The 18,792-nt window shown below is 37.1% G+C and overlaps 1 protein-coding gene across 4 annotated transcripts in view; it reads right to left on the reverse strand.

The window, feature by feature from the left end:
* COL11A1 (collagen type XI alpha 1 chain) overlaps positions 1-18,792 on the reverse strand; it is a 160,294-nt gene that overhangs the window by 73,993 nt on the left and 67,509 nt on the right. For all 4 annotated transcript variants that reach the window (XM_056356276.1, XM_056356277.1, XM_056356278.1 and 1 more), the window contains 14 exons: positions 16,396-16,449; positions 14,950-15,003; positions 14,781-14,834; positions 14,145-14,198; positions 10,995-11,048; positions 10,838-10,882; positions 9,472-9,525; positions 9,339-9,383; positions 8,844-8,897; positions 8,331-8,375; positions 6,925-6,978; positions 3,682-3,726; positions 2,204-2,257; positions 2,082-2,126 (listed from right to left, as the gene is read on the reverse strand). In XM_056356276.1, coding sequence (XP_056212251.1) covers positions 2,082-2,126; positions 2,204-2,257; positions 3,682-3,726; positions 6,925-6,978; positions 8,331-8,375; positions 8,844-8,897; positions 9,339-9,383; positions 9,472-9,525; positions 10,838-10,882; positions 10,995-11,048; positions 14,145-14,198; positions 14,781-14,834; positions 14,950-15,003; positions 16,396-16,449 — 711 coding nt within the window. The remainder of the gene's footprint in view (positions 1-2,081; positions 2,127-2,203; positions 2,258-3,681; positions 3,727-6,924; positions 6,979-8,330; positions 8,376-8,843; positions 8,898-9,338; positions 9,384-9,471; positions 9,526-10,837; positions 10,883-10,994; positions 11,049-14,144; positions 14,199-14,780; positions 14,835-14,949; positions 15,004-16,395; positions 16,450-18,792) is intronic.

The following is an 18,792-nucleotide window of genomic DNA, read 5'->3' on the forward strand; positions in this document are numbered from 1 at the left end:
GAAAAAAGAAACTTGCATTTTGTAATCATGGGGCCACAAAAGCTTCATCTTCTCCCTGATCAGCAACTGAGACACACTGCAAGGCTAAAGTCATTGTGACTGTTCAGAAGTAGTCATACATGCATGCAACAAATAACTTTAGAAAGAGTGATAGAAATAGATTTGCTAGTAGAGCAGCCCAAAATTGGTGAGGAGACATCAAAATTAAAAAATCAAACAAGCAAGCAAATATAGTTTCTCAGTAGTATGTGTTCATGTAACAAAAAGATGAGGTAACCCATCGTCATTCATTTAAAAAAACATTCTAAAAGCAGTTTTCCCATGCTTTCTAGATGCTGAAACAAAATTTTATATGGTCATCTTATGTTGCATAAAATGAAATTTCAAGGTGGTCTTTCTTAAAATTTAAAGAGAGGTTAAACAGGTAGAGTGCAGAATACATGAAAAAAGTTTTAGTTTTAAAAGTTGTGGCCATGGACAGTAGAAATTATATGAGAACACTTTGCAACGTATCGGCAAAGGCTGGCCAATTATTGACCAAATGGCTGCCATATGAACTGAAACCATTCTTCAGCTTTCCCAGTAAGGTTCCAGCTATTGAGATGATCAAGAGGTTGATTGTATTTCATGTAGGAGGAGAGAGCTAACTGCCCTATTTCCTCTTCTGGGGTTAACAAAAAATAAAATAGCTGAAGAGTTCTAGTCACATTTACTGGTCAGTACAGAGATGTACCTCCTCTGATATCCCTGGGACTGTTATAGAGACTTTCCCAATGATCAGTTCATTTGTTTCTGCCTTTACAGTGCTTTTTCCCATGTAATGACATCTGCATAGTTTCAGTAAAAAAGGCCTGTGTAAGAGACCTTAAAAGCACTGAAAAATCTGCGAAATACCTTGGTGTGACCTTCTGAGGTATTCATTAGAGTTCAGTGTCCTACTGCAACTGTGAGATCAATTTTTAGAAAAACAGAAATATTGTGGAGATTATGCTAATCAGTATTGATTGATACACATGCATATATAAACACATACATTACGCTTATTTATATGCGAGTCCTGTATTTTGTCTTAGCTGGGTATTAATTACTCAATAAGGCACAAGAAAAAAGCTGGGATTTTTTAACTGTCTAGTCTCCACAGGTATTATTTTGCAGCTTAGATTTAACGAGCAACTCTAAAACGAGTATGCAGATTAGGCAAACTGTGGTTTAGGAGAGTCTGAAAATGTACAGCAGCTCTTGGCATCTGAGCCAAAGAGACAGATCTCTAGTGCTGAAATAACAGCTTCTTGGCAAGACAGAGTCTTCTGCTTTAGAAATATCTATAAATATACACAGAGTAGCCACCAGGCTGAATTTGCCTGTGTGGTCAGGAGGTATGACTGATGGTGTTTGTTATCTGTCCCTCATTCTGAGTGCTGAGGACAGTGGGAATTTAAACCAATACTGACTGCAGTTTCAGCCACTGTGGATCATCAGAAGTTGGTACAGATCACAGTAGATGGTGTTTGCTCTAGTAAGAGCTCTATGTGCAGGTATCAGGGGGACATAAAAGCTTTCTTTATGTTCATATAAATGCATCTGACTGGGACTGTCCATCACTGGCAAAGCCAAAGATCTGGGACAAAAATGCCTGGAACTTAGGCAGCCATTGGAAGATGTACATAAAAATTACAAAATCTAGACTACAGCTGTATCAAAACATAAAATAACAGTATCATCACCACAAATCTCTCTGATGGACAAGCTTCTCAGTATCCACTACAGTTATTTATTAAGAAGAGAGGGGATGTCTCTCTATTTAAGAGCACCTTAGGGAGAAGTTACTTAAACTGGTGCAAAGATGACCCAAACCCATTCTAACGACTGAAGGTTTTCTATTCACTTTGTACCAGTATAAATACCCGTGGAGGTCACCGATTTATGAATTGGGCTTGGAATGTCCTTAGGGTAAGGCAGAAATAAACTCACTGCTGCAAGAGAAAACACACTGTGGTGAAGGAGACAGAAGATGTTCAGTGAAGGAGACAGAAGACATTGCAGTGAAAGAAGGGAAATGAATTAAATACAGACAGATTTACCTTTTCACCTTTGGATCCCTTGAGACCACGGACACCATCAGCTCCCTAAAGAAAGAATATAATTACCCACATGCCTATATTCAAAACGGGGTCGGGGGAAGAATCTAGTAATTAAATCTTACCTTTACACCACGAGGACCTGGATAGCCAATTGGACCCTGAGGACCTGGAGGCCCCTAAAATATATTGGAGTAAAGAACCTTTGTTTGTACAGTACTTGGTTAGCATGCAGTTCTCTTCTGAGTGCAATCCTTGTTCTTTCACTATAATGCAGCAGTCTTGTGCGAGACATCAAAATAATACTGGGCTGCCTGCCACTAAGAAAAGTCATGGTATCACAAAGCACCCTTCAATGTCGCTATAAAATTATTCATAGAATTATGAACTTGGTTCTACTTGTATATTTGGGAAACATTTATCCACAATACAAATTATCTGTAACAATGGTAATTGGAAAGTTAACAGACGAACAAACAAAAACAAACAAAAAGCTGCCAATTAGAAACCAGTGGTGTCTTAATGGAGAAAATTTATGTTGATTATGATATGACACAAGTCAAAAGAAGAGATCAAAATAATGATAATAATAAAAATCACGGTCTTTGAAAAAAGAGATTTCAAACCCAAAAACTAAAAGCCTTATGGTGCTAACAATACTGACTGGTGTCTGGATATTGTTGTTTACAGTTTGCTGAGCATTTCAAAGATGCTTAACTTTGATACTATGCAATCCGATGGCAGTGCTTAAAGAAACTGAGTTTTGTAAACAGTGGAAGCAAGGAAGCCTGGAAACATACCTATCTGTGTTTGAAAGTGAGCTGTTTTGTTGATTATCCGATGTCTGAGATGGACAGATAACAAAATCTTTCCCTAACGGGGCCATTGATAAAATCTTTTCCCCCTTTCCAACTGTGTCTTTTCACAAAACCTTTAGATTGTTAACATCTCTGAGAATTTTTTTTTACAAAATCTGGCTGAAATTGATCAATAAATTCAGAAGACATAAGGAACAAATGGTCACACACCTGTACTTTCAAAACATAAATGCTCTGTGCGAGTTTTATTTTCTTAAGAAGTCAGGATAAAATCTACAAGCCTTTAACAGGTAACAACACTCTGGACAAATAGTAATATGCTGGTGAAATCAGTACTGCAACTGAAAGTGATTTCAGGTGCTATAAAGGGTGCTATTCTGGATAAATAAGGGTCAATATTGAGCAAGCGGAACACTTTAAAGAGCCCCAAGACCCTTCAGTGCTTCATAAAGAAGTAAGAAATTCCTTTTCACTGCCACTGACTTGAAGGTGACGTAACACATGCAATTTATATGCATGCATTTGTAAATTTTAAGAAGTGGGGTTCTGAAGAACCCTAGTGGTACTCTATATAGCTGAATTATAAACTCAAACTATTTGTAAGTTATTTATATGAGTTGTATGCAACTTTTATTTACTGCACACAGATGCTTTGGATGTGTCATGCGTTTTCTATTACCTTCCTAAACAGTTCCTGGAGTGTAACAAATGTGTCACAAAGCTGAGAAACTCCCAAAGGTTTTCTGGAAAGCTATGTAAATAAATGAAAAAGTTTTAAAACTCACCAATGCACCTTTATCTCCAGATTGACCCTCTTTGCCAGGATGACCCTGATTTAAGAGAAATTTGTCTGATTTGGAAAATACTAATTTTTCAGTAGTGACATTTTATTATAAAGACACAATTACTTAAACACTTGAATTTCAGGTCACTAATCACCATTCTTCTGTATTAGAACATACACAAAATTTTGAGGAAAGATTTTCTTTTCAATACTGATTTAATTTACATAAAAAAGGAAAAGCTGGACAATAGTTATATTAATGTTTTCAGGAATATCCTGATCACCCCTTCTGTTTAATTAATGCTTCAGCAGTAAGAGGTTTTTAATGCAAGACACTCTCAAATTTGATTTTGAAACAGCAGGGTGATTAATATTACAGCATGAAGACTTCCCTAAAATTATTTAAAAGATTATGAAATTAATTGCAGAAGCCACCAGAAAGCTCATGTAATTTTAACATTCTATGTCTTTGTTTTAAACTGTGATTAACTTTAAAAACAAAATATGTTTATGTCTTAGTCTTTGTTCTATATCACTGATGTTAATATTGCAGTGCTCAAAACATTAATTGTTTTTCTTGCTTATAAAATTTACACTAAAATGCTGCAAAATTTAAAGGTAATTTAATGAAACTAAAGGTTAACAGATTATTGTTTATAAGTCAGTCAAGAAACTTTTTCTGTTTACGTTCATCAATCTTATTACAGGAGCAGTAAATCTCTAGCTTTGCCAAGCATGTAGTCCCACACAACATGTAGCCTGTTACTAAATCCATTCATTTTTGGTGTCATTGACATCCCAAAATGTTTCCAGTGCATCAAATATGACATGACTTTGATGCAGCTGTTAATCTTAAATGACAAACCCCTGGTGCTTATATTCAGGTTTCTGGCCTTGGAAAACAGTTTAAAATATGTTCTTTATTAAAAGAATGGTTAAAATTAAAAGTATTTGATACTTGCTTAGCAGTTATTGTTAATTTTCTTTTAAAGAATTTGTCTTACTAATATTGAATATTTGTTATTTGTTTTTTAAAATGTAGCTATCTTAGCTGTTTAACCCTGAACTCCCAGAACATGCTTTCTTGTGCACAAAATTTTAAATCTCCATCCAATATCAGAGGTCTCTAGATCATTAAATGACTTTAAAAATGTTGCTATTAAAAAGCATGTTTGTATCCCTTTAGATTTGCATTAATTCCAGTATTATTAACAATGTCTTGCCTTCGAAATAGAAGGACACAGGGAAATGAAATAGCTAGCAAGAATTTTCCTGATCTGAAAAAATGCTCTTGAGCTTCCCACCTGAACTTCACACAGATATCGCAGGAGCAGCTACAAAACTCACTGCAATTGGGATCGTACTGCTCATTGCCTTCAATCACTAGTGTAATTCTACGGCTGCAAATAGGTCATGTCAATTAGAATAGATTTAGTTTAACCTGCCTCTCCTGCCCTTCCTCTGAACAAACTTACCTGTGCATGGAGATAATTTTGGGTAGGTGTACTTGGTTTGGCTGGGATGGAGTTAATTTTCTTTATAGCAGCCCATATGGTGCTGTGTTCTGGATTTGTGAATAAAACTGTGTCAATAACACACCAGTGTTTTGGTTATGGCTGAACAGTGCTTGTACAACATGGAGGATTTCTCTTTATCCCATTCTAACCCCTCAGTGAGCTGGTGGAGGGTGAGCAAGAAGCTGGGAGGGGACATAGCTGGGAAAGCTGTCCCAAATTGACCAGAGGGATATTCTATACCATACAATGTCATACTCAGCAATAAAAGCTCAGAGAAAGGAGAGGACATTGATAGTTATGGTGCTTGTCTTCCCAAGTAACCCTTATGCGTGCCTGCATAAGCGTAAGCAAACTGCCTGCAGGTTGGAAGTAGCTTATGAATTCCTTATTTTGCTTTGCTTTGCTTGTGTGCGTAGCTTTGCTCCTCTTATTAAGCTGTTGTTACCACAACTGATGAGTTTTCTTGCTTTTGATCTTATGATTCTCTCCCCCATCCTGCTGTGGGAGGAGTGAGAGAGTGACTGCACGGGTACTTAGCTGCTGACTGGGGTCAACCCCACCACAGTAGGCATGTGTATCAGGTACAGACCTGTGCCGACCCCCAATCATCTCCTACAGCATTTCCCGCCTGCTTTTAAGTTTAAGAAGATGCAGACTTTAAAACGATGCTTATGTTTGGAAACTAATATTGTTCCCAGCATGCAGAAAAGGATAAGGGGGAAAGTTCAAATGCTTAGACAATGATTCAAGATGCAGACTTCCAGCTGGACTATCACTTCATATTTAACATTCTCCATGAAAATAGTACTTTGGTGGGTAAAGGAGGTTGTGAGAGCCCTGGGTACAGTTCTATATACAGTTCCATATAATATAGGCATCTATGCAGTGAAACCCTTGCAGTCAGTTCTGTTGTTCTTATCCTTGCAAAACCATGCTGAAAGTCAGGTTTAAAAAATGCAGAGTTAATCTAAAAGATAAATGGTAAGGAAAAATGGCATGGGGAGGAGAGACATGGTCTGAGAAGCCACACTGACTGTCTAATGGCTCATGGTTGTATAAGATGATGGTTTTGGTGCAAGGAAACTAGTGTATATACATGTCATTATGAACAATCATTCCATTTAAGTTTAATTCCTGAACTGTAAGCAATGCTACTCAGGTGGTTACACTCTGTTCATGTGAGTGAATGCATCCTCAGAGCTAGGCTGAATTCCTTAGCGATCACAAGATTCTAAAGTTTGGCTTAGGTCTGTCCCAGTGCAGACAATGAAAGAAGAAGCCCAAACATGTAATATGCACCTTAGGTCAGGAAGCAAAGAAAGATCTAGTCTGTTATATATTTCCTGAGAGAACAAGTGGTGAGCATTTTTACAGATGATTTGCTTTGCCATACTGACATAGTAGGACTACAGTGAAAGAGTATCTGTCCCTTTGTGTGTCAGTTAGGTTATTTACACATCCCTGCAGATGTTTCAGATGCATTTCATCGTCTGGGAACACATTTTAAAAGCCCACAGCCATTTTTAGCAGCCGCTTCAAAATTGTAATTCTCTTAGTTTTAACAGCTCAAATGATACAGGGGTTTTAGACGGATTTTATAATGTTGCCGACTAGGACTACCAGTGCTTTTACTCTCCATTTTCTTTTTGCAACACAGATGTCCAGAAGTATTTATTACTTGGTAAAAGTATGTAAACATTCAAGGAATGAAATATTTGGTTACTTACAGGAGGCCCATCAGAACCAGGAAGGCCAGGAAGGCCAGGCTTGCCTTGGGGTCCCTAAATGCAGTAACAGAGATACATCTTAAGAACAATAGCAAACATTCTATCATTTTCTAGCATGATGGAGGATCATCCTTGCTGAGGACTGGTATGCCCTAAGCCAGAAAACCACCTTAAATCTTTTTAGTTTTTTAAAACAACTGGTGAACCCATCCCAGGTGCGGAGTAGCTATAAGAAAAATAATAATAATTAAAAAACAGGAAAGAAAAAGGAGAAAAACTGCCACCTATATCCCATACATTTGAGACTAAGAGCTAAGGATATAAAATACAGCTATACCTAAATCCCTTTATATGGATATCACAAAAATACAGCAAAACTAAATACAATCATACTAGATACTATCATACAATATATAGGCACAAAGCCAGTTCTTACAATCTTTAGCCAATACAAGTCACCCATATTTTTCACTGAGATGCTTGCCTGAGAACAAGCTTCAGGAATTTCCCTATGAACATGCACACACACACAAGGTAGGGAAGAATTCTCCAGTGTACAAAATTTAACTATTATTTAGAATTTCATGTGAAAGATACCAACAAGAACAAGAGGTAAAGAGTACATGTTACAGATCTCCAGTATTCATAGCTGAAATGCATGGTACATCTTTGTGAAAGCCTCTGGAATCCGTATACTGTGGCCCTAGCCCAATTTTTAGAGTAATATTTCTTATGCATACAGGCAGGTAAAACGCACGTATATTGTTTCCTAAAATCTCCTTCAATTTCTCCTAACGTATACACTAAACAGTGAAGAGGAGCGAAATCAAAGAAGAATCAATAAAGCAGGAGTTCAGCAAAAATTGGAGAAAAGTAAAGTTAGAGTAATTTCAATAGTGACATTTTTGAAATTAACAGAAGACATGGTTAAAGCCACAAGAACACATACAAACAGATCAGGAAAAAAACACCAAATGACACTACAGTAAGGCAACTACACTGCAGGGTTTTGTCAAAATACAGTCCTTGAAAAAAAGAGAACAGATTCAGACTTTAGGTAAAATTTTGTTGTAAGAAAAGAGATAAATAAAAATAATTTTCACAACTTGCTATGAAATTAATTAACATACAAGTACACAACGTTTAATATTGTAGATGGGATTCTGAAGCTCATAACAGAAAATCAATCCAAAATAAAGGGAGGAAATTATAATTGTGAAAAAGCATGTATGAGAGGAAAGCCAAGCCTCCACTGTTTTTTCATTTACTTGATGATTTCAGGAAGATCTGCTAATTTTTAGGTCTTAGGTTACCATTCTGTAAAACATAGCAAAGACCTTAAGTACATAAGCAAGGTGGTTGCACAGAACAGACTGTGAAATAACAAGAATACCACTGTAACTTACTTTTTCACCAGGAGGTCCAATAGGACCTTGTGGACCAGGAAGCCCCTATATTAAAAAGAAACCAGTGTGAGAAACCAGGGAGAACAATATACATACATTCACCCTACTAAAGGTCCCTCATTAATCTGTTTAAACACACTGGCAAATATAAGTGGCCTTTTTTTTCCCCCTTATGAGTAAGATCAGGAGTTTTGTGTGAGCCTTTTGCACAAGCCACTATTCTGGCAGTAGGTCTGTAACAAGATCCTATTCAGAACCCTCCTCCAGGTGTGGCCGTTCCTGCTGCATTCCAGGAACGCTGAATAAGTCATTTTTCTCCTGAATGAAAAATCCCTCTGAAAGCTTACTTGAAAACTCTGCTCCCACTGCCCTCGGCACATTTGCAGCATTATTTATACAATCCTTGAAGCTTTATCAGTTTTGTACATGAAAAGCTAATGTTTTACTAATTTCCATTTATTAAACATTTGCTGCACATTACATCGTATTTCTTGAGAGCTATTTTACACTTACTTGTGGGCCTGGAATGCCTTGCTGACCAGGAGGTCCTGGTTCCCCTTGAGGACCCTGCCATACAAAAAAATACCAGGGCATTAGGTTTGCATTTCTGCAGTACAGATCTTCATTGTCAGGACTAAAAGGAATACAAACTCATCTTTGTTTGTCCCTCTTTAAAGTCTGCCACCGACTTCCTATCCAGTATGACATTTTTCCATGCTATTGAATATCATGGCCTTTTCTTTAATAGAGAATAACAGCCCACACATAGCACCCAATTACTGGAGTCCACGGTGCTAAAGGAGGCTTGAGAGAAAGCATGGTTTGGCCTTTTTGCTGAAGACTAACTAATAGAAGGCTTCTCTTTTCTATGTAAAATCATCATGAGTCTGATTATATTGACAGAAAAGTTTAATTAAATGGAAGGGATGGCATAGTAGAAGGGACAAGAAAATGCAGAAAGGATTCTTAGAATCCACTCCCTTTTCAATTCCCAGCTTACTTACTCACCATGTTTCCTTTTGGGCCTGAAGGTCCATCAACACCTGCAATGCCCTACAGCAAACAATATAAACATGAGCAACTTTCAAGGGACTTCCATTTTTCTTCTGGAAATTGCAAATACAAACCAGTTCATACGTACAGGTTGGCCAGGGGGACCAGGTGTACCTCTGGGGCCCAGTAATCCCCGTGGACCCTGTAAGAAAAGAAACACTTATCAACATCTGCATGACTTTTTCTGAACAGGGAAGCCCAGGAGAAGGACTGGGCAAGGAGTAGGAAGGATGAGGGGAAGGCAGCATGGGGGTCGAGGGAGAAAGAAAGGAAGAAAGGATAGATCCTCCTGAGGGCCACCATATGTTTGAACAGGATGCCAGTGGAAGGCTGAGCTTTGATTTAGCTGCTGTACGGTCATTTCAGAGAGAGGCAATAACTATTTATGTTTCCTGGTGCAGAACACTGGCACAGCATCTTCCACTAAAGCTTCAGCTGTGTCTTGGCCTAAAGGTCTGACCTGAATAGTAGCATACATGTTTGTATTCCTGTCTTTAGAAAACACGGTGGTCTGTCATACTCTATCCTATTATTCTAAGTGTGTAACAGTGCTTTTATCTTTAGTAAAAATCCAATAAATAATTAAAAATTACTAATATTTTTATTATAATACATGCAAGGCATTCTGGAAACCAAAATCAGAATTGTTCTTCTCATCCCTAAAAAATTCCGCAAAAGACCAAGGGCTATTCTCCTAAATAAGGTGAGCAAGATTTGGTCTATAACATGATCTTTTGGATTACACTATGTAAATGAACATCAGCTTTCATCATTTGTGTCATCATTCATGTCATGCTGCTAAAGTAGGCAGGGATGAGTCTCCAGCCTCCTCGTGTATGATATAGCCACAAATCACTAACACTGACTCTGTAGTGACTTCTTCCTACTTTAAGAGTAGGCAGCAGTATATCATACATTTTAGGTAAAATTCCTCTTTCTGAGGCTTGATTTCTTGCCTGCAATGCAGAACTCTGCTCTGCAGTGACAGCACTTGCAGAATTCCAACTGACAGCAGTGGAAATTCTGTATGTGAAACAAGTGTAAAAATACACAATGAAGCACAGTAGTGTGAAAAAAAGAGAAGAAGCCAGGCCTCATTTTCTAATAAATAGATCTTTGGAAAGCATTTTCATAGCAACAGAGACTTGGTTATATTCTCATGTATCAAGGACTGCAGTGATTGATTTTATACAATAGGATAAGAAATACCCTTTGTGATTATGCAATTTGTGTATACTTGGCTGGATATATCCCTGACAATGTTAATCCTGTAAGTAATGTTTTACCCCTAACAAAACTGTTCATTTTTTTACTTTTCAGCCAGAATCAGTATTCGATATATACACACACAGTGTAATTTTTATACCTGTAATTCAGAACAGTTCAGTAAAAAGGAAAAAATCTGAGAGTGATTTTTGTTTGTAACAGAAACAGAGTAAGAAAGCATTGCTTACAGCTTCACCTGGGAGACCTCTTGGTCCAACTTCCCCATCTTCTCCCTGTTTTTGTACAAAAGGAATAGAAGCTTTAGGAAAAAAAAGAACGTGTCATGACTGTATTTCCATTACATGCAGATTCACTCTAGATTTTACTGTGTAAATAGCAACTTACTCTGGATCCATCTTCACCAGGTAAGCCAGGAGGTCCCTGTGGGCCACGGTCTCCCTGTAGGACAAGGAACGTCATTAAAGTAATACATCTGTTGCTTGAAGCAATAATAGATGGAAAGGGAAATGAAAACAAATGTTTTAGCTGAAGTCTGATGTGTCAAAACAAGTCTTGACACAATGATACAAATCTGTAGGTTACAGTACTCAGTAAAGTCTTTTATTACATTAGTATAAAAACAAATTAACATTATTGGAACAATGAACTATTTGTGTTTGTAAAATTTCATTCCATAACTATTCTTGGCCCCAGAACATACACAAATTACTGCTACAAAAGGCAGTTACCCACATTTTCCTTTGTCTCAACAGCACGTTCCCCTTCCCCCTACGCAATGTATTACTGCAAGTAAAATAAGGCATGTGTACATGGGTCAGAAGTTAATATACCGATTGCTGGGCCCTGTAATATACACGGTGAAGTTCACTAACCACCTTTCAGAACCACACACCCTGACACCAGTCACTGAGAGCCTTGGGACTGATTTGTCTGAGGCTTTGGAAGGCAGCCAGACTTCCACACTTCCCCTCAGAGGTTAGGGCTTTTCAAGTCTATATGCAGAGCCTCAGTCAATTCTGGACCATATTTTTAGGATTTATTTTTCTTTCCCCATTTCTAAAGAGGACTAGTGTGCTACACAGCTCAAACACCACTGACTGACCTCTTTCTGGGCAGTGGGTTTTTAGACTGTGACTTCCTTCTGGCATTGGACAACAACCAAGTATTCATGCTGTTTTCCTTAATTTTATCAGTGCTGTGGATCCTAGCAGATATAAATGGAGTCACTTTTCAGTAGCTCTATTCTTTACTCTTTTAAAACTTCCTAGGGAATGTTAGGTAACTTGCTGTCATACCCCAGAGCTATCTAATATTAGGGATGTCCAGATTTTATTCTACTGCCTTTCTGTCCTCTATAACTTGGAGTTGCCATGGAAGAGAAAATGAAATTCTATGAACCGCACTTTCATACCTGTAAGACAAATCAATACATCGGTTTCTATATTTTGCTAAGTTTTGGAACTACTCAACATGATCTGCTGGTAAAGGATGAGTTTTTCTACATGCTAAATGACACTCCTGAAAGATGACATAGGACATGTGATCTGTGCTCTGGCTTCCAATTAATATCCAGGTGAAGGTTGACTTAACTTCCTATTATTATCAGCATTCTCAGTTCTTTTAATTCTTTCCTGCAAGCTTTCTGTTAAAGGCTGAATTTCATTTTCCTTAGACCTTTTCATTTAGTATATAACGCCTTGCTTTTATACTGGAGAAGGGTTATACATATTGTAAATCAAAAGTTCAAAGTCATAGATACTGATGTTAAAAGGAATATTACACCATATGGCCTAATCTGCCCAACATTGGAAGTCAGAGAATATCATCCAGTAACTCCTGTCTGACAACTTGCGTTTGACAGAGGCATAACCTCAGACAGACAAACACCTAATTTGGAACTCAGTTCAAATATGACTAACTCTGAAAGTAGTCCTAAAACTTCTACTCCAAAGTTAAGGGTTTTCAACATCAATTCTCTTACAGTTGAAACATAGCTACAGCAGAAAAAGTGGTTTTCTTGTCGTTCTTTCTGTGCTCTTTATTGCAACCCGAAGAGAACCAAATACCTGCATTATATGCTGTCAGTATATATGCACCCGAACAGCTACAGCTATCTGATCTGGCTTGGAGTGGAGCTGCTTTCAGAAAGATCATAGTCTGAACTTTTACAGGAGATTTCCTAGAAACACGAGAATGCTGTGATTTTTAAATACTGAAATAAAGAAACTATGAAAAGAAGTAATTATTTTCATTAGTATTCTGCAAATTTCAAACCAAACTTATTCTTCTATTTTAGTGGGGTTTTAAAAAATTGTTTAGGAAATGTAAAAAAACAGACTTTCAAGAAAAAAATTGTTTATGACATGGAAGGTCCCAGACAGGCAATTCTAGTATCCCAGGTTGGAAAGCAGACACATTCCCTGACTGAATTGATTTCTGCTCAGACTTCGAAGTGTGAAGTAGTGGCAAAGAGCTTAATGTCTATCCCCCTCTGGTGGTCACCTGCTGATCAAGCTGGATTTCAATTATGTCATGCGCTGATTGCTTTGTGCTCTTTAAGTAAAAGGGGATAATGAAAGATGATCAAGACATTTCTGTACGACACTAAAAGTTATTCTCCCATTGCAAACAGAACTCAAAAGCGTATCCTTAGATGCTATTATAAAGGACTACGTTATGGGCCAGTAGCCAACACAGTTGAGATTTTCTGGGAAGTGCAGCAACTGTGCTAACCCATTGAATGGTGACAGCTATAATTCCTTGGTCACCAAGCTTTAGCACATATGGGAATAGTTCTGTTGACATTCCCACTCACTTTCTTCTACAGTGTATTGCATTTACCAGGACAACAGTAAGGGAAGTGCATGCAGTAGAATATGCTGTTACTAGCATCTGTGTTAGGAGTATATTTTGAAGCAGAAATCCCCTGCTGTGATTATTTCTACACATTGTAGGGAAAGATACAGTCTCATCCTATAGATTGGTATGACATAAGGAGCAAGTACATTAGTTGTTTTAAATATTACTTCAAGTTTTCCTAACTTATCTGACCTGACTCTGGTCTTTTAAGCTGCAGCTGTTGGAACGAGCCACACTAAACAATTCAGTTTGCAATTCAAATATATAAATGCACTTTTTGAGCAAGCTTCTCAGAAGGTTAAAATTTGTCACGCTCCTGATATAGAATCTTCATGCTGATTTCCTTTTCCTGTTACTATTTCCTTTAACAATCACTTTAAATCCAACAGGCAAATTCCTTAACTAAGAATTAAAGCAAAACCCAGCTGAAGTTGTGATCTGATTTCAGAAAATATATTGAAACCATTAACATATATATGAATTGTTGTCTCTTCATTAATACTGCTAAAACTTTTAATGAGGAATACATTACCTGACAATATAGATATTATTCTGAAAAGCTGACATTCTGTTTTAACTTTCCCCATAGTCCTTAGTGATATTCTTAATGAATACTGCATTATTTCTGTGACAGTATCAATTTGTTATTATATAAATATATATGTTTTTTCTTACCCTGTTACCTTTGTCACCAGGGAGGCCAGGAAGACCATCAAATCCTCTGTCACCCTAGGAAAGAAGAAATCACAGCTTTAATAAATGACTATTACATTCTGTATTACTCTGAATATGCCTTCCCTCTAAAAGTTAACTTCTACCCTTGGTTATACATATGCTTTTGTTATTGAATGAAACACATGGAAAGGAGCACATAGATCAAACTCACAAAATTTGCTTCTATGTGTTAAAGCAAGAGAAGATGCCATACCGTTTCACTGCACTGTAATTATGGTATTTATAAAAAGAAGTCCACATCGCAATGAAAAGCTTGATTGTAGCTGCACTTCGCAATTGCAAAACTGATTTTACTATTACTGATACTCTGCAACTAGAAACTGATTCAGAGGGATAGGAATCATGCCCCAAGAATCAAGTTACTTCAGGGTCAAACTGCTAGCTGTTACCATTAATTACCATATTTTAAACGGATGATTCATTTGCAGCTCTTGCATCTAACCCAGATATCTGAAACCTCAGTATTTTCACTTGAGAGAAGAATTTAGGGTTGGCCTGGAAGAAACTGTGGTACCTACATAAAATCTATCCAGCCCACACCAAGACTGAAATAAAGCCTCAAGTCTCATTATTTACCTTTGCACCAGGTTCTCCTGGCATTCCTCTGGCACCATCGGCTCCAGGACGTCCCTGAAAAAACCCAGAGGGGCAAACATTTGAAAATGCAGTGGAATCAGTTAATATTTGAATATATTTAAATAAAAACTATTTACCCAGAGCAGGATTGATCCATACAACTACCTACCCTTTTGCCAGCCTTTCCACTTGGACCAGGGGCACCTTGAACACCACGGGGACCCTGAGTGTAAAAAGTGTAATTCTTAGAATCAAGTTCAGTCAGCAAAAAGCTAGTTAAACATCTTACCTCAGAAACAAGGTAAGATTTTACACATGCAAAGCTGCAATTTTTTTTTGCAGGAAATATATTCTCATTTCCAAATTCCCATTAGTTTTAATAGAACACAGGCATCCAAACTGGCCTTAGCACGACCAATGTGAACACTAGTTTTCATGAGATGGCACTATACACAGCATAATTTGTCCTTTTAACATACAAGCTTACATTCTTCTCATGGTTTTGAAAATCTCAGTGCTGTGGTTTGAAAACCCTTCTTCCTCTCACGCCAAAATTACTTTAGTCACATAATAATTATTTGTTGAAAACTAGAGAGTGCTTATTTCAGATCCCTAACTCATACACAAACATGAGTTGAACTGCTGAACAGCTCACATTCTGTCTTAGCTTTACACAGCACAGTTTTAACTACAGGGAGACCAAATTACCCCAGACTGAAAAACCTAATTCTACTTTTCAAACACATGTAACTTTCACTGATGACTGTGTGGGCTTATGTTTCTGTGGAAGCTTTCTCATCTCTCATCCAAATGCAATGGTAAGGACTGAAAACAGCAATGGTAAGGACTAACCATCCAAAAATACTGAGTAGGAAGATAAAAAATACTAAAAATGCAAGGAAGCAAACTGGAAGACTGGCTCTTCAAAGCACTTTTTTGCTTAATTGTTTTATTTTTCTTCTGCAAATATCCATGTGGCGTTTTAAGACAGGCACTAAATAATGTAGAACGTAGAAATTCCATGGTACCACTTGAGATCTGGCAAAATCATTGTTCCAGAGACTCCTAGCACAATCTCTTTAAGAACCCCCTATTTTATGCTTAAACTGAAAGATTTCAATGTGTTTCAGTGCTCTTTAACATCACTGCACAGGAGCTGATATAATGGTAAGGTAAGTAAAGCACGCACTGATTCCTAAAGACTTATTCTTGCTATGTTATGTGTTTCTTGAAAATACCCTGTTAAATTACCAACTAAATTCAACCTCTCACACCTTATAAGATCACAGCCCAAGGTCATACAATTGCAGACTTGACATATGATTATTTAACAGAGAAGAGTCTAAAGTATTAAAACAGGTTTTCAATGGAGGACACTCTACATACGATAATTGCTCTTTTTGTGTATATACATACATTAAAACATATATAAAATATAAAGATTGTTACTTTCATATTTCAAAATGAACAATCAAGCTATTGCATTTAATTAGGATAGTATCGTAAAGGCTATTTTTCTTCAATTGCATGTGGAAAGCCTATCATTGATTTCTTCTAAGTGGTATGAATGCATTTTCTTAAACATGCTCAAACATAACAGGCAATATTGTTGTACCTGGGGACCTGGTTCACCACTTTCACCCTTAGCACCAGCTGCTCCAGGTCCACCCTTGACAAAAAAAGCAAAATAAATTGTTTAAATATACAAATAAACTTGTTGAATTAGTAAGTTTCTATTTCTATACATTACAGGGAGAAAAAACCAATCCCCTATTCATTAGGAGGTGTGAATTGACTATTTGAATCTACAATATACACTGATAAATCATTGTCCAGACACTGGGCCTAACTGCACCAAAAATCTTTCTATCACAAAGAAAATGCCCATTGATTTGAATGGGATCAAATGTAACCCTTTGTTCTACATTAACATTTGGGAGCTAAATATGAGCACAGGAAGAATGTAAGTAACGCAAAGAGAAGTGCATCTGCTGTAGGGAAGGCAAGAAAAATGAAAGCTACCTCTTTTTACCTTGATCTATTTCTGTGTTGTACAGAAAATAGAACTGAGTCTCAAAGTTCAATCCAAAGATCACTATAGTCAATGAAAAATATCCTGTCTAATCTTGTCATGAACTTCACTGATGTTTTAATGAAAGCCTTTCTGCATCTGGTGCTGAAGAAGTGGAAAATCTATATAACTGCACCTCTTTACTATCATTAAATGATACAGATTTTCAGAGTAAGTTTTACTCACAAACAGACCTAAACCAGATCTTCATCCAGAGTAAGATGCTGCACATGGAAATTAGGGCAGAACTAGTCAAAGGAAGTTTGTGTTTTCTTTGTAGTGGTCTCACAAAAATAGACAAAATGAAACAAAAAATCTCAACATGCTCACATAGAATAGAGGCACCGAGAAGGAACATACTGGAGTTTACTGTTACGGGCAAAATATTTTTTTGCATTTCAGACCTATGAAACAGGTCATAACTAAATTGTGTATTTAATATGAAACAAATATTGCAGACCTTGGAAAATTGATAATTCTTCTATATTCATAGCGACGATTCAAAGAAAGAAGCTGTCTCATGGCTTGCCTTAGTGCTGAGTCTAGCATCCTGGAGTGGAATGATTCCCACTGACCTTGCAGGTATTGAATCAAGTCCTAAGCAAACTGAAAATCAGATCCTGAGCTGGTACTGGCAGTGGAGAGAACAGTGGCTTTGGTAGGTGGTGACTGTCTGTTTGGGTTTCATGGATGTAAGCTCTGCTTTTAATTAATATAATTGATTAATATTTCTAGGTAGAAATTTTGTATGCCATGTTAATTAAGCAGGTGAACTCCAGACTCAATTGAAGTCAGACTTCGGCTTTGACACTGCTATGCTTAAGACTTCTAATAACTGATATGTCTCCAAATGTATTTTATTGGCTACTAAATTATTTTAACAAAACACAGTTCAGGTTGAGTAAAACCTCCAACTATTTCATTCTTAAAATAATCTGGGCACATAAATAATTCACAGACCAAAAATCTGTGCTTCTGGAACTGTAGGCCAAAAAGGTTGCCAGATCAAAGAGTTGGATTTCTAGAGCCTCCTGGTGGCTTAGAAGCAAAACAACCATTATTATTATCTGTTGAACTCTCCATGAAGGTCTTTGAAACATGAAAGTATGAGGCCAGCTTTATACTTCAGTTAAAGGTACACAATTCACTGTCAATATTATACCAGTCTTTACAAATTAATTCCTTGGTTACAGCAGTTCTGAATTTATTTTTTCTGTATAGTCTGAATGTTATCCTGCAGGTCTCTTGATCTAAATACACTGTTGGAAATAGTGTACTAGTTTGTTAAATAGACCCCACATATTTGACTGCTTGTAGGTATTGCATACCTAATCGTGATTAATCAGGAGTATGTGAGCCAAATTCTCTGCTTGGTAGCAACTATTTACTTTGGAATAGTTCCTCTAGAAAAGAATTGCTCTTGTATAAGTCCGCTTAAAAATTCAAGTCCAGTGATTTCAGTTTCTGGGGACCAAGTGAGATTCTGGTGGCATATTTACCTAAAAACTACCAGAAAACAGCAAATTTCACTTAGATAAGCAGACTGCATTCATGAGACTGGCCAGTTTGGAGTACAGCATAATCTGTAACAGATTTTTTTATGCTATATGAAGATGAGGCAGAATATTAACAAGCCAACAGAGATATCATGTAGCTTTCAAGAGTCATTGAAGAAAATGTTAAATTGCTAGGATCGTGGAAGAACATGATCCAGAATATTCCTTATGCTCACTAAAATATTCCTCCAAGGTACATAATTATCTTATTAACAAAGAAAACCCAGGGAGGCATAAAAGGGGTCACTGGAAGAAATAGCAGCAAGAGCCATTTAGGCAACCTTTAGTTGCATTGTGCTGCAATAATTACACACAAAGAGATGGACAGTAACCTGGCCAGTATTTTCTGTTGTTAATGGTAGGATGCTATACTCATGTTCATCTG

Source organism: Falco biarmicus, chromosome 11 (genome assembly GCF_023638135.1).
Source record: "Falco biarmicus isolate bFalBia1 chromosome 11, bFalBia1.pri, whole genome shotgun sequence".
Classification (NCBI taxonomy): Eukaryota; Metazoa; Chordata; class Aves; order Falconiformes; family Falconidae; genus Falco; species Falco biarmicus.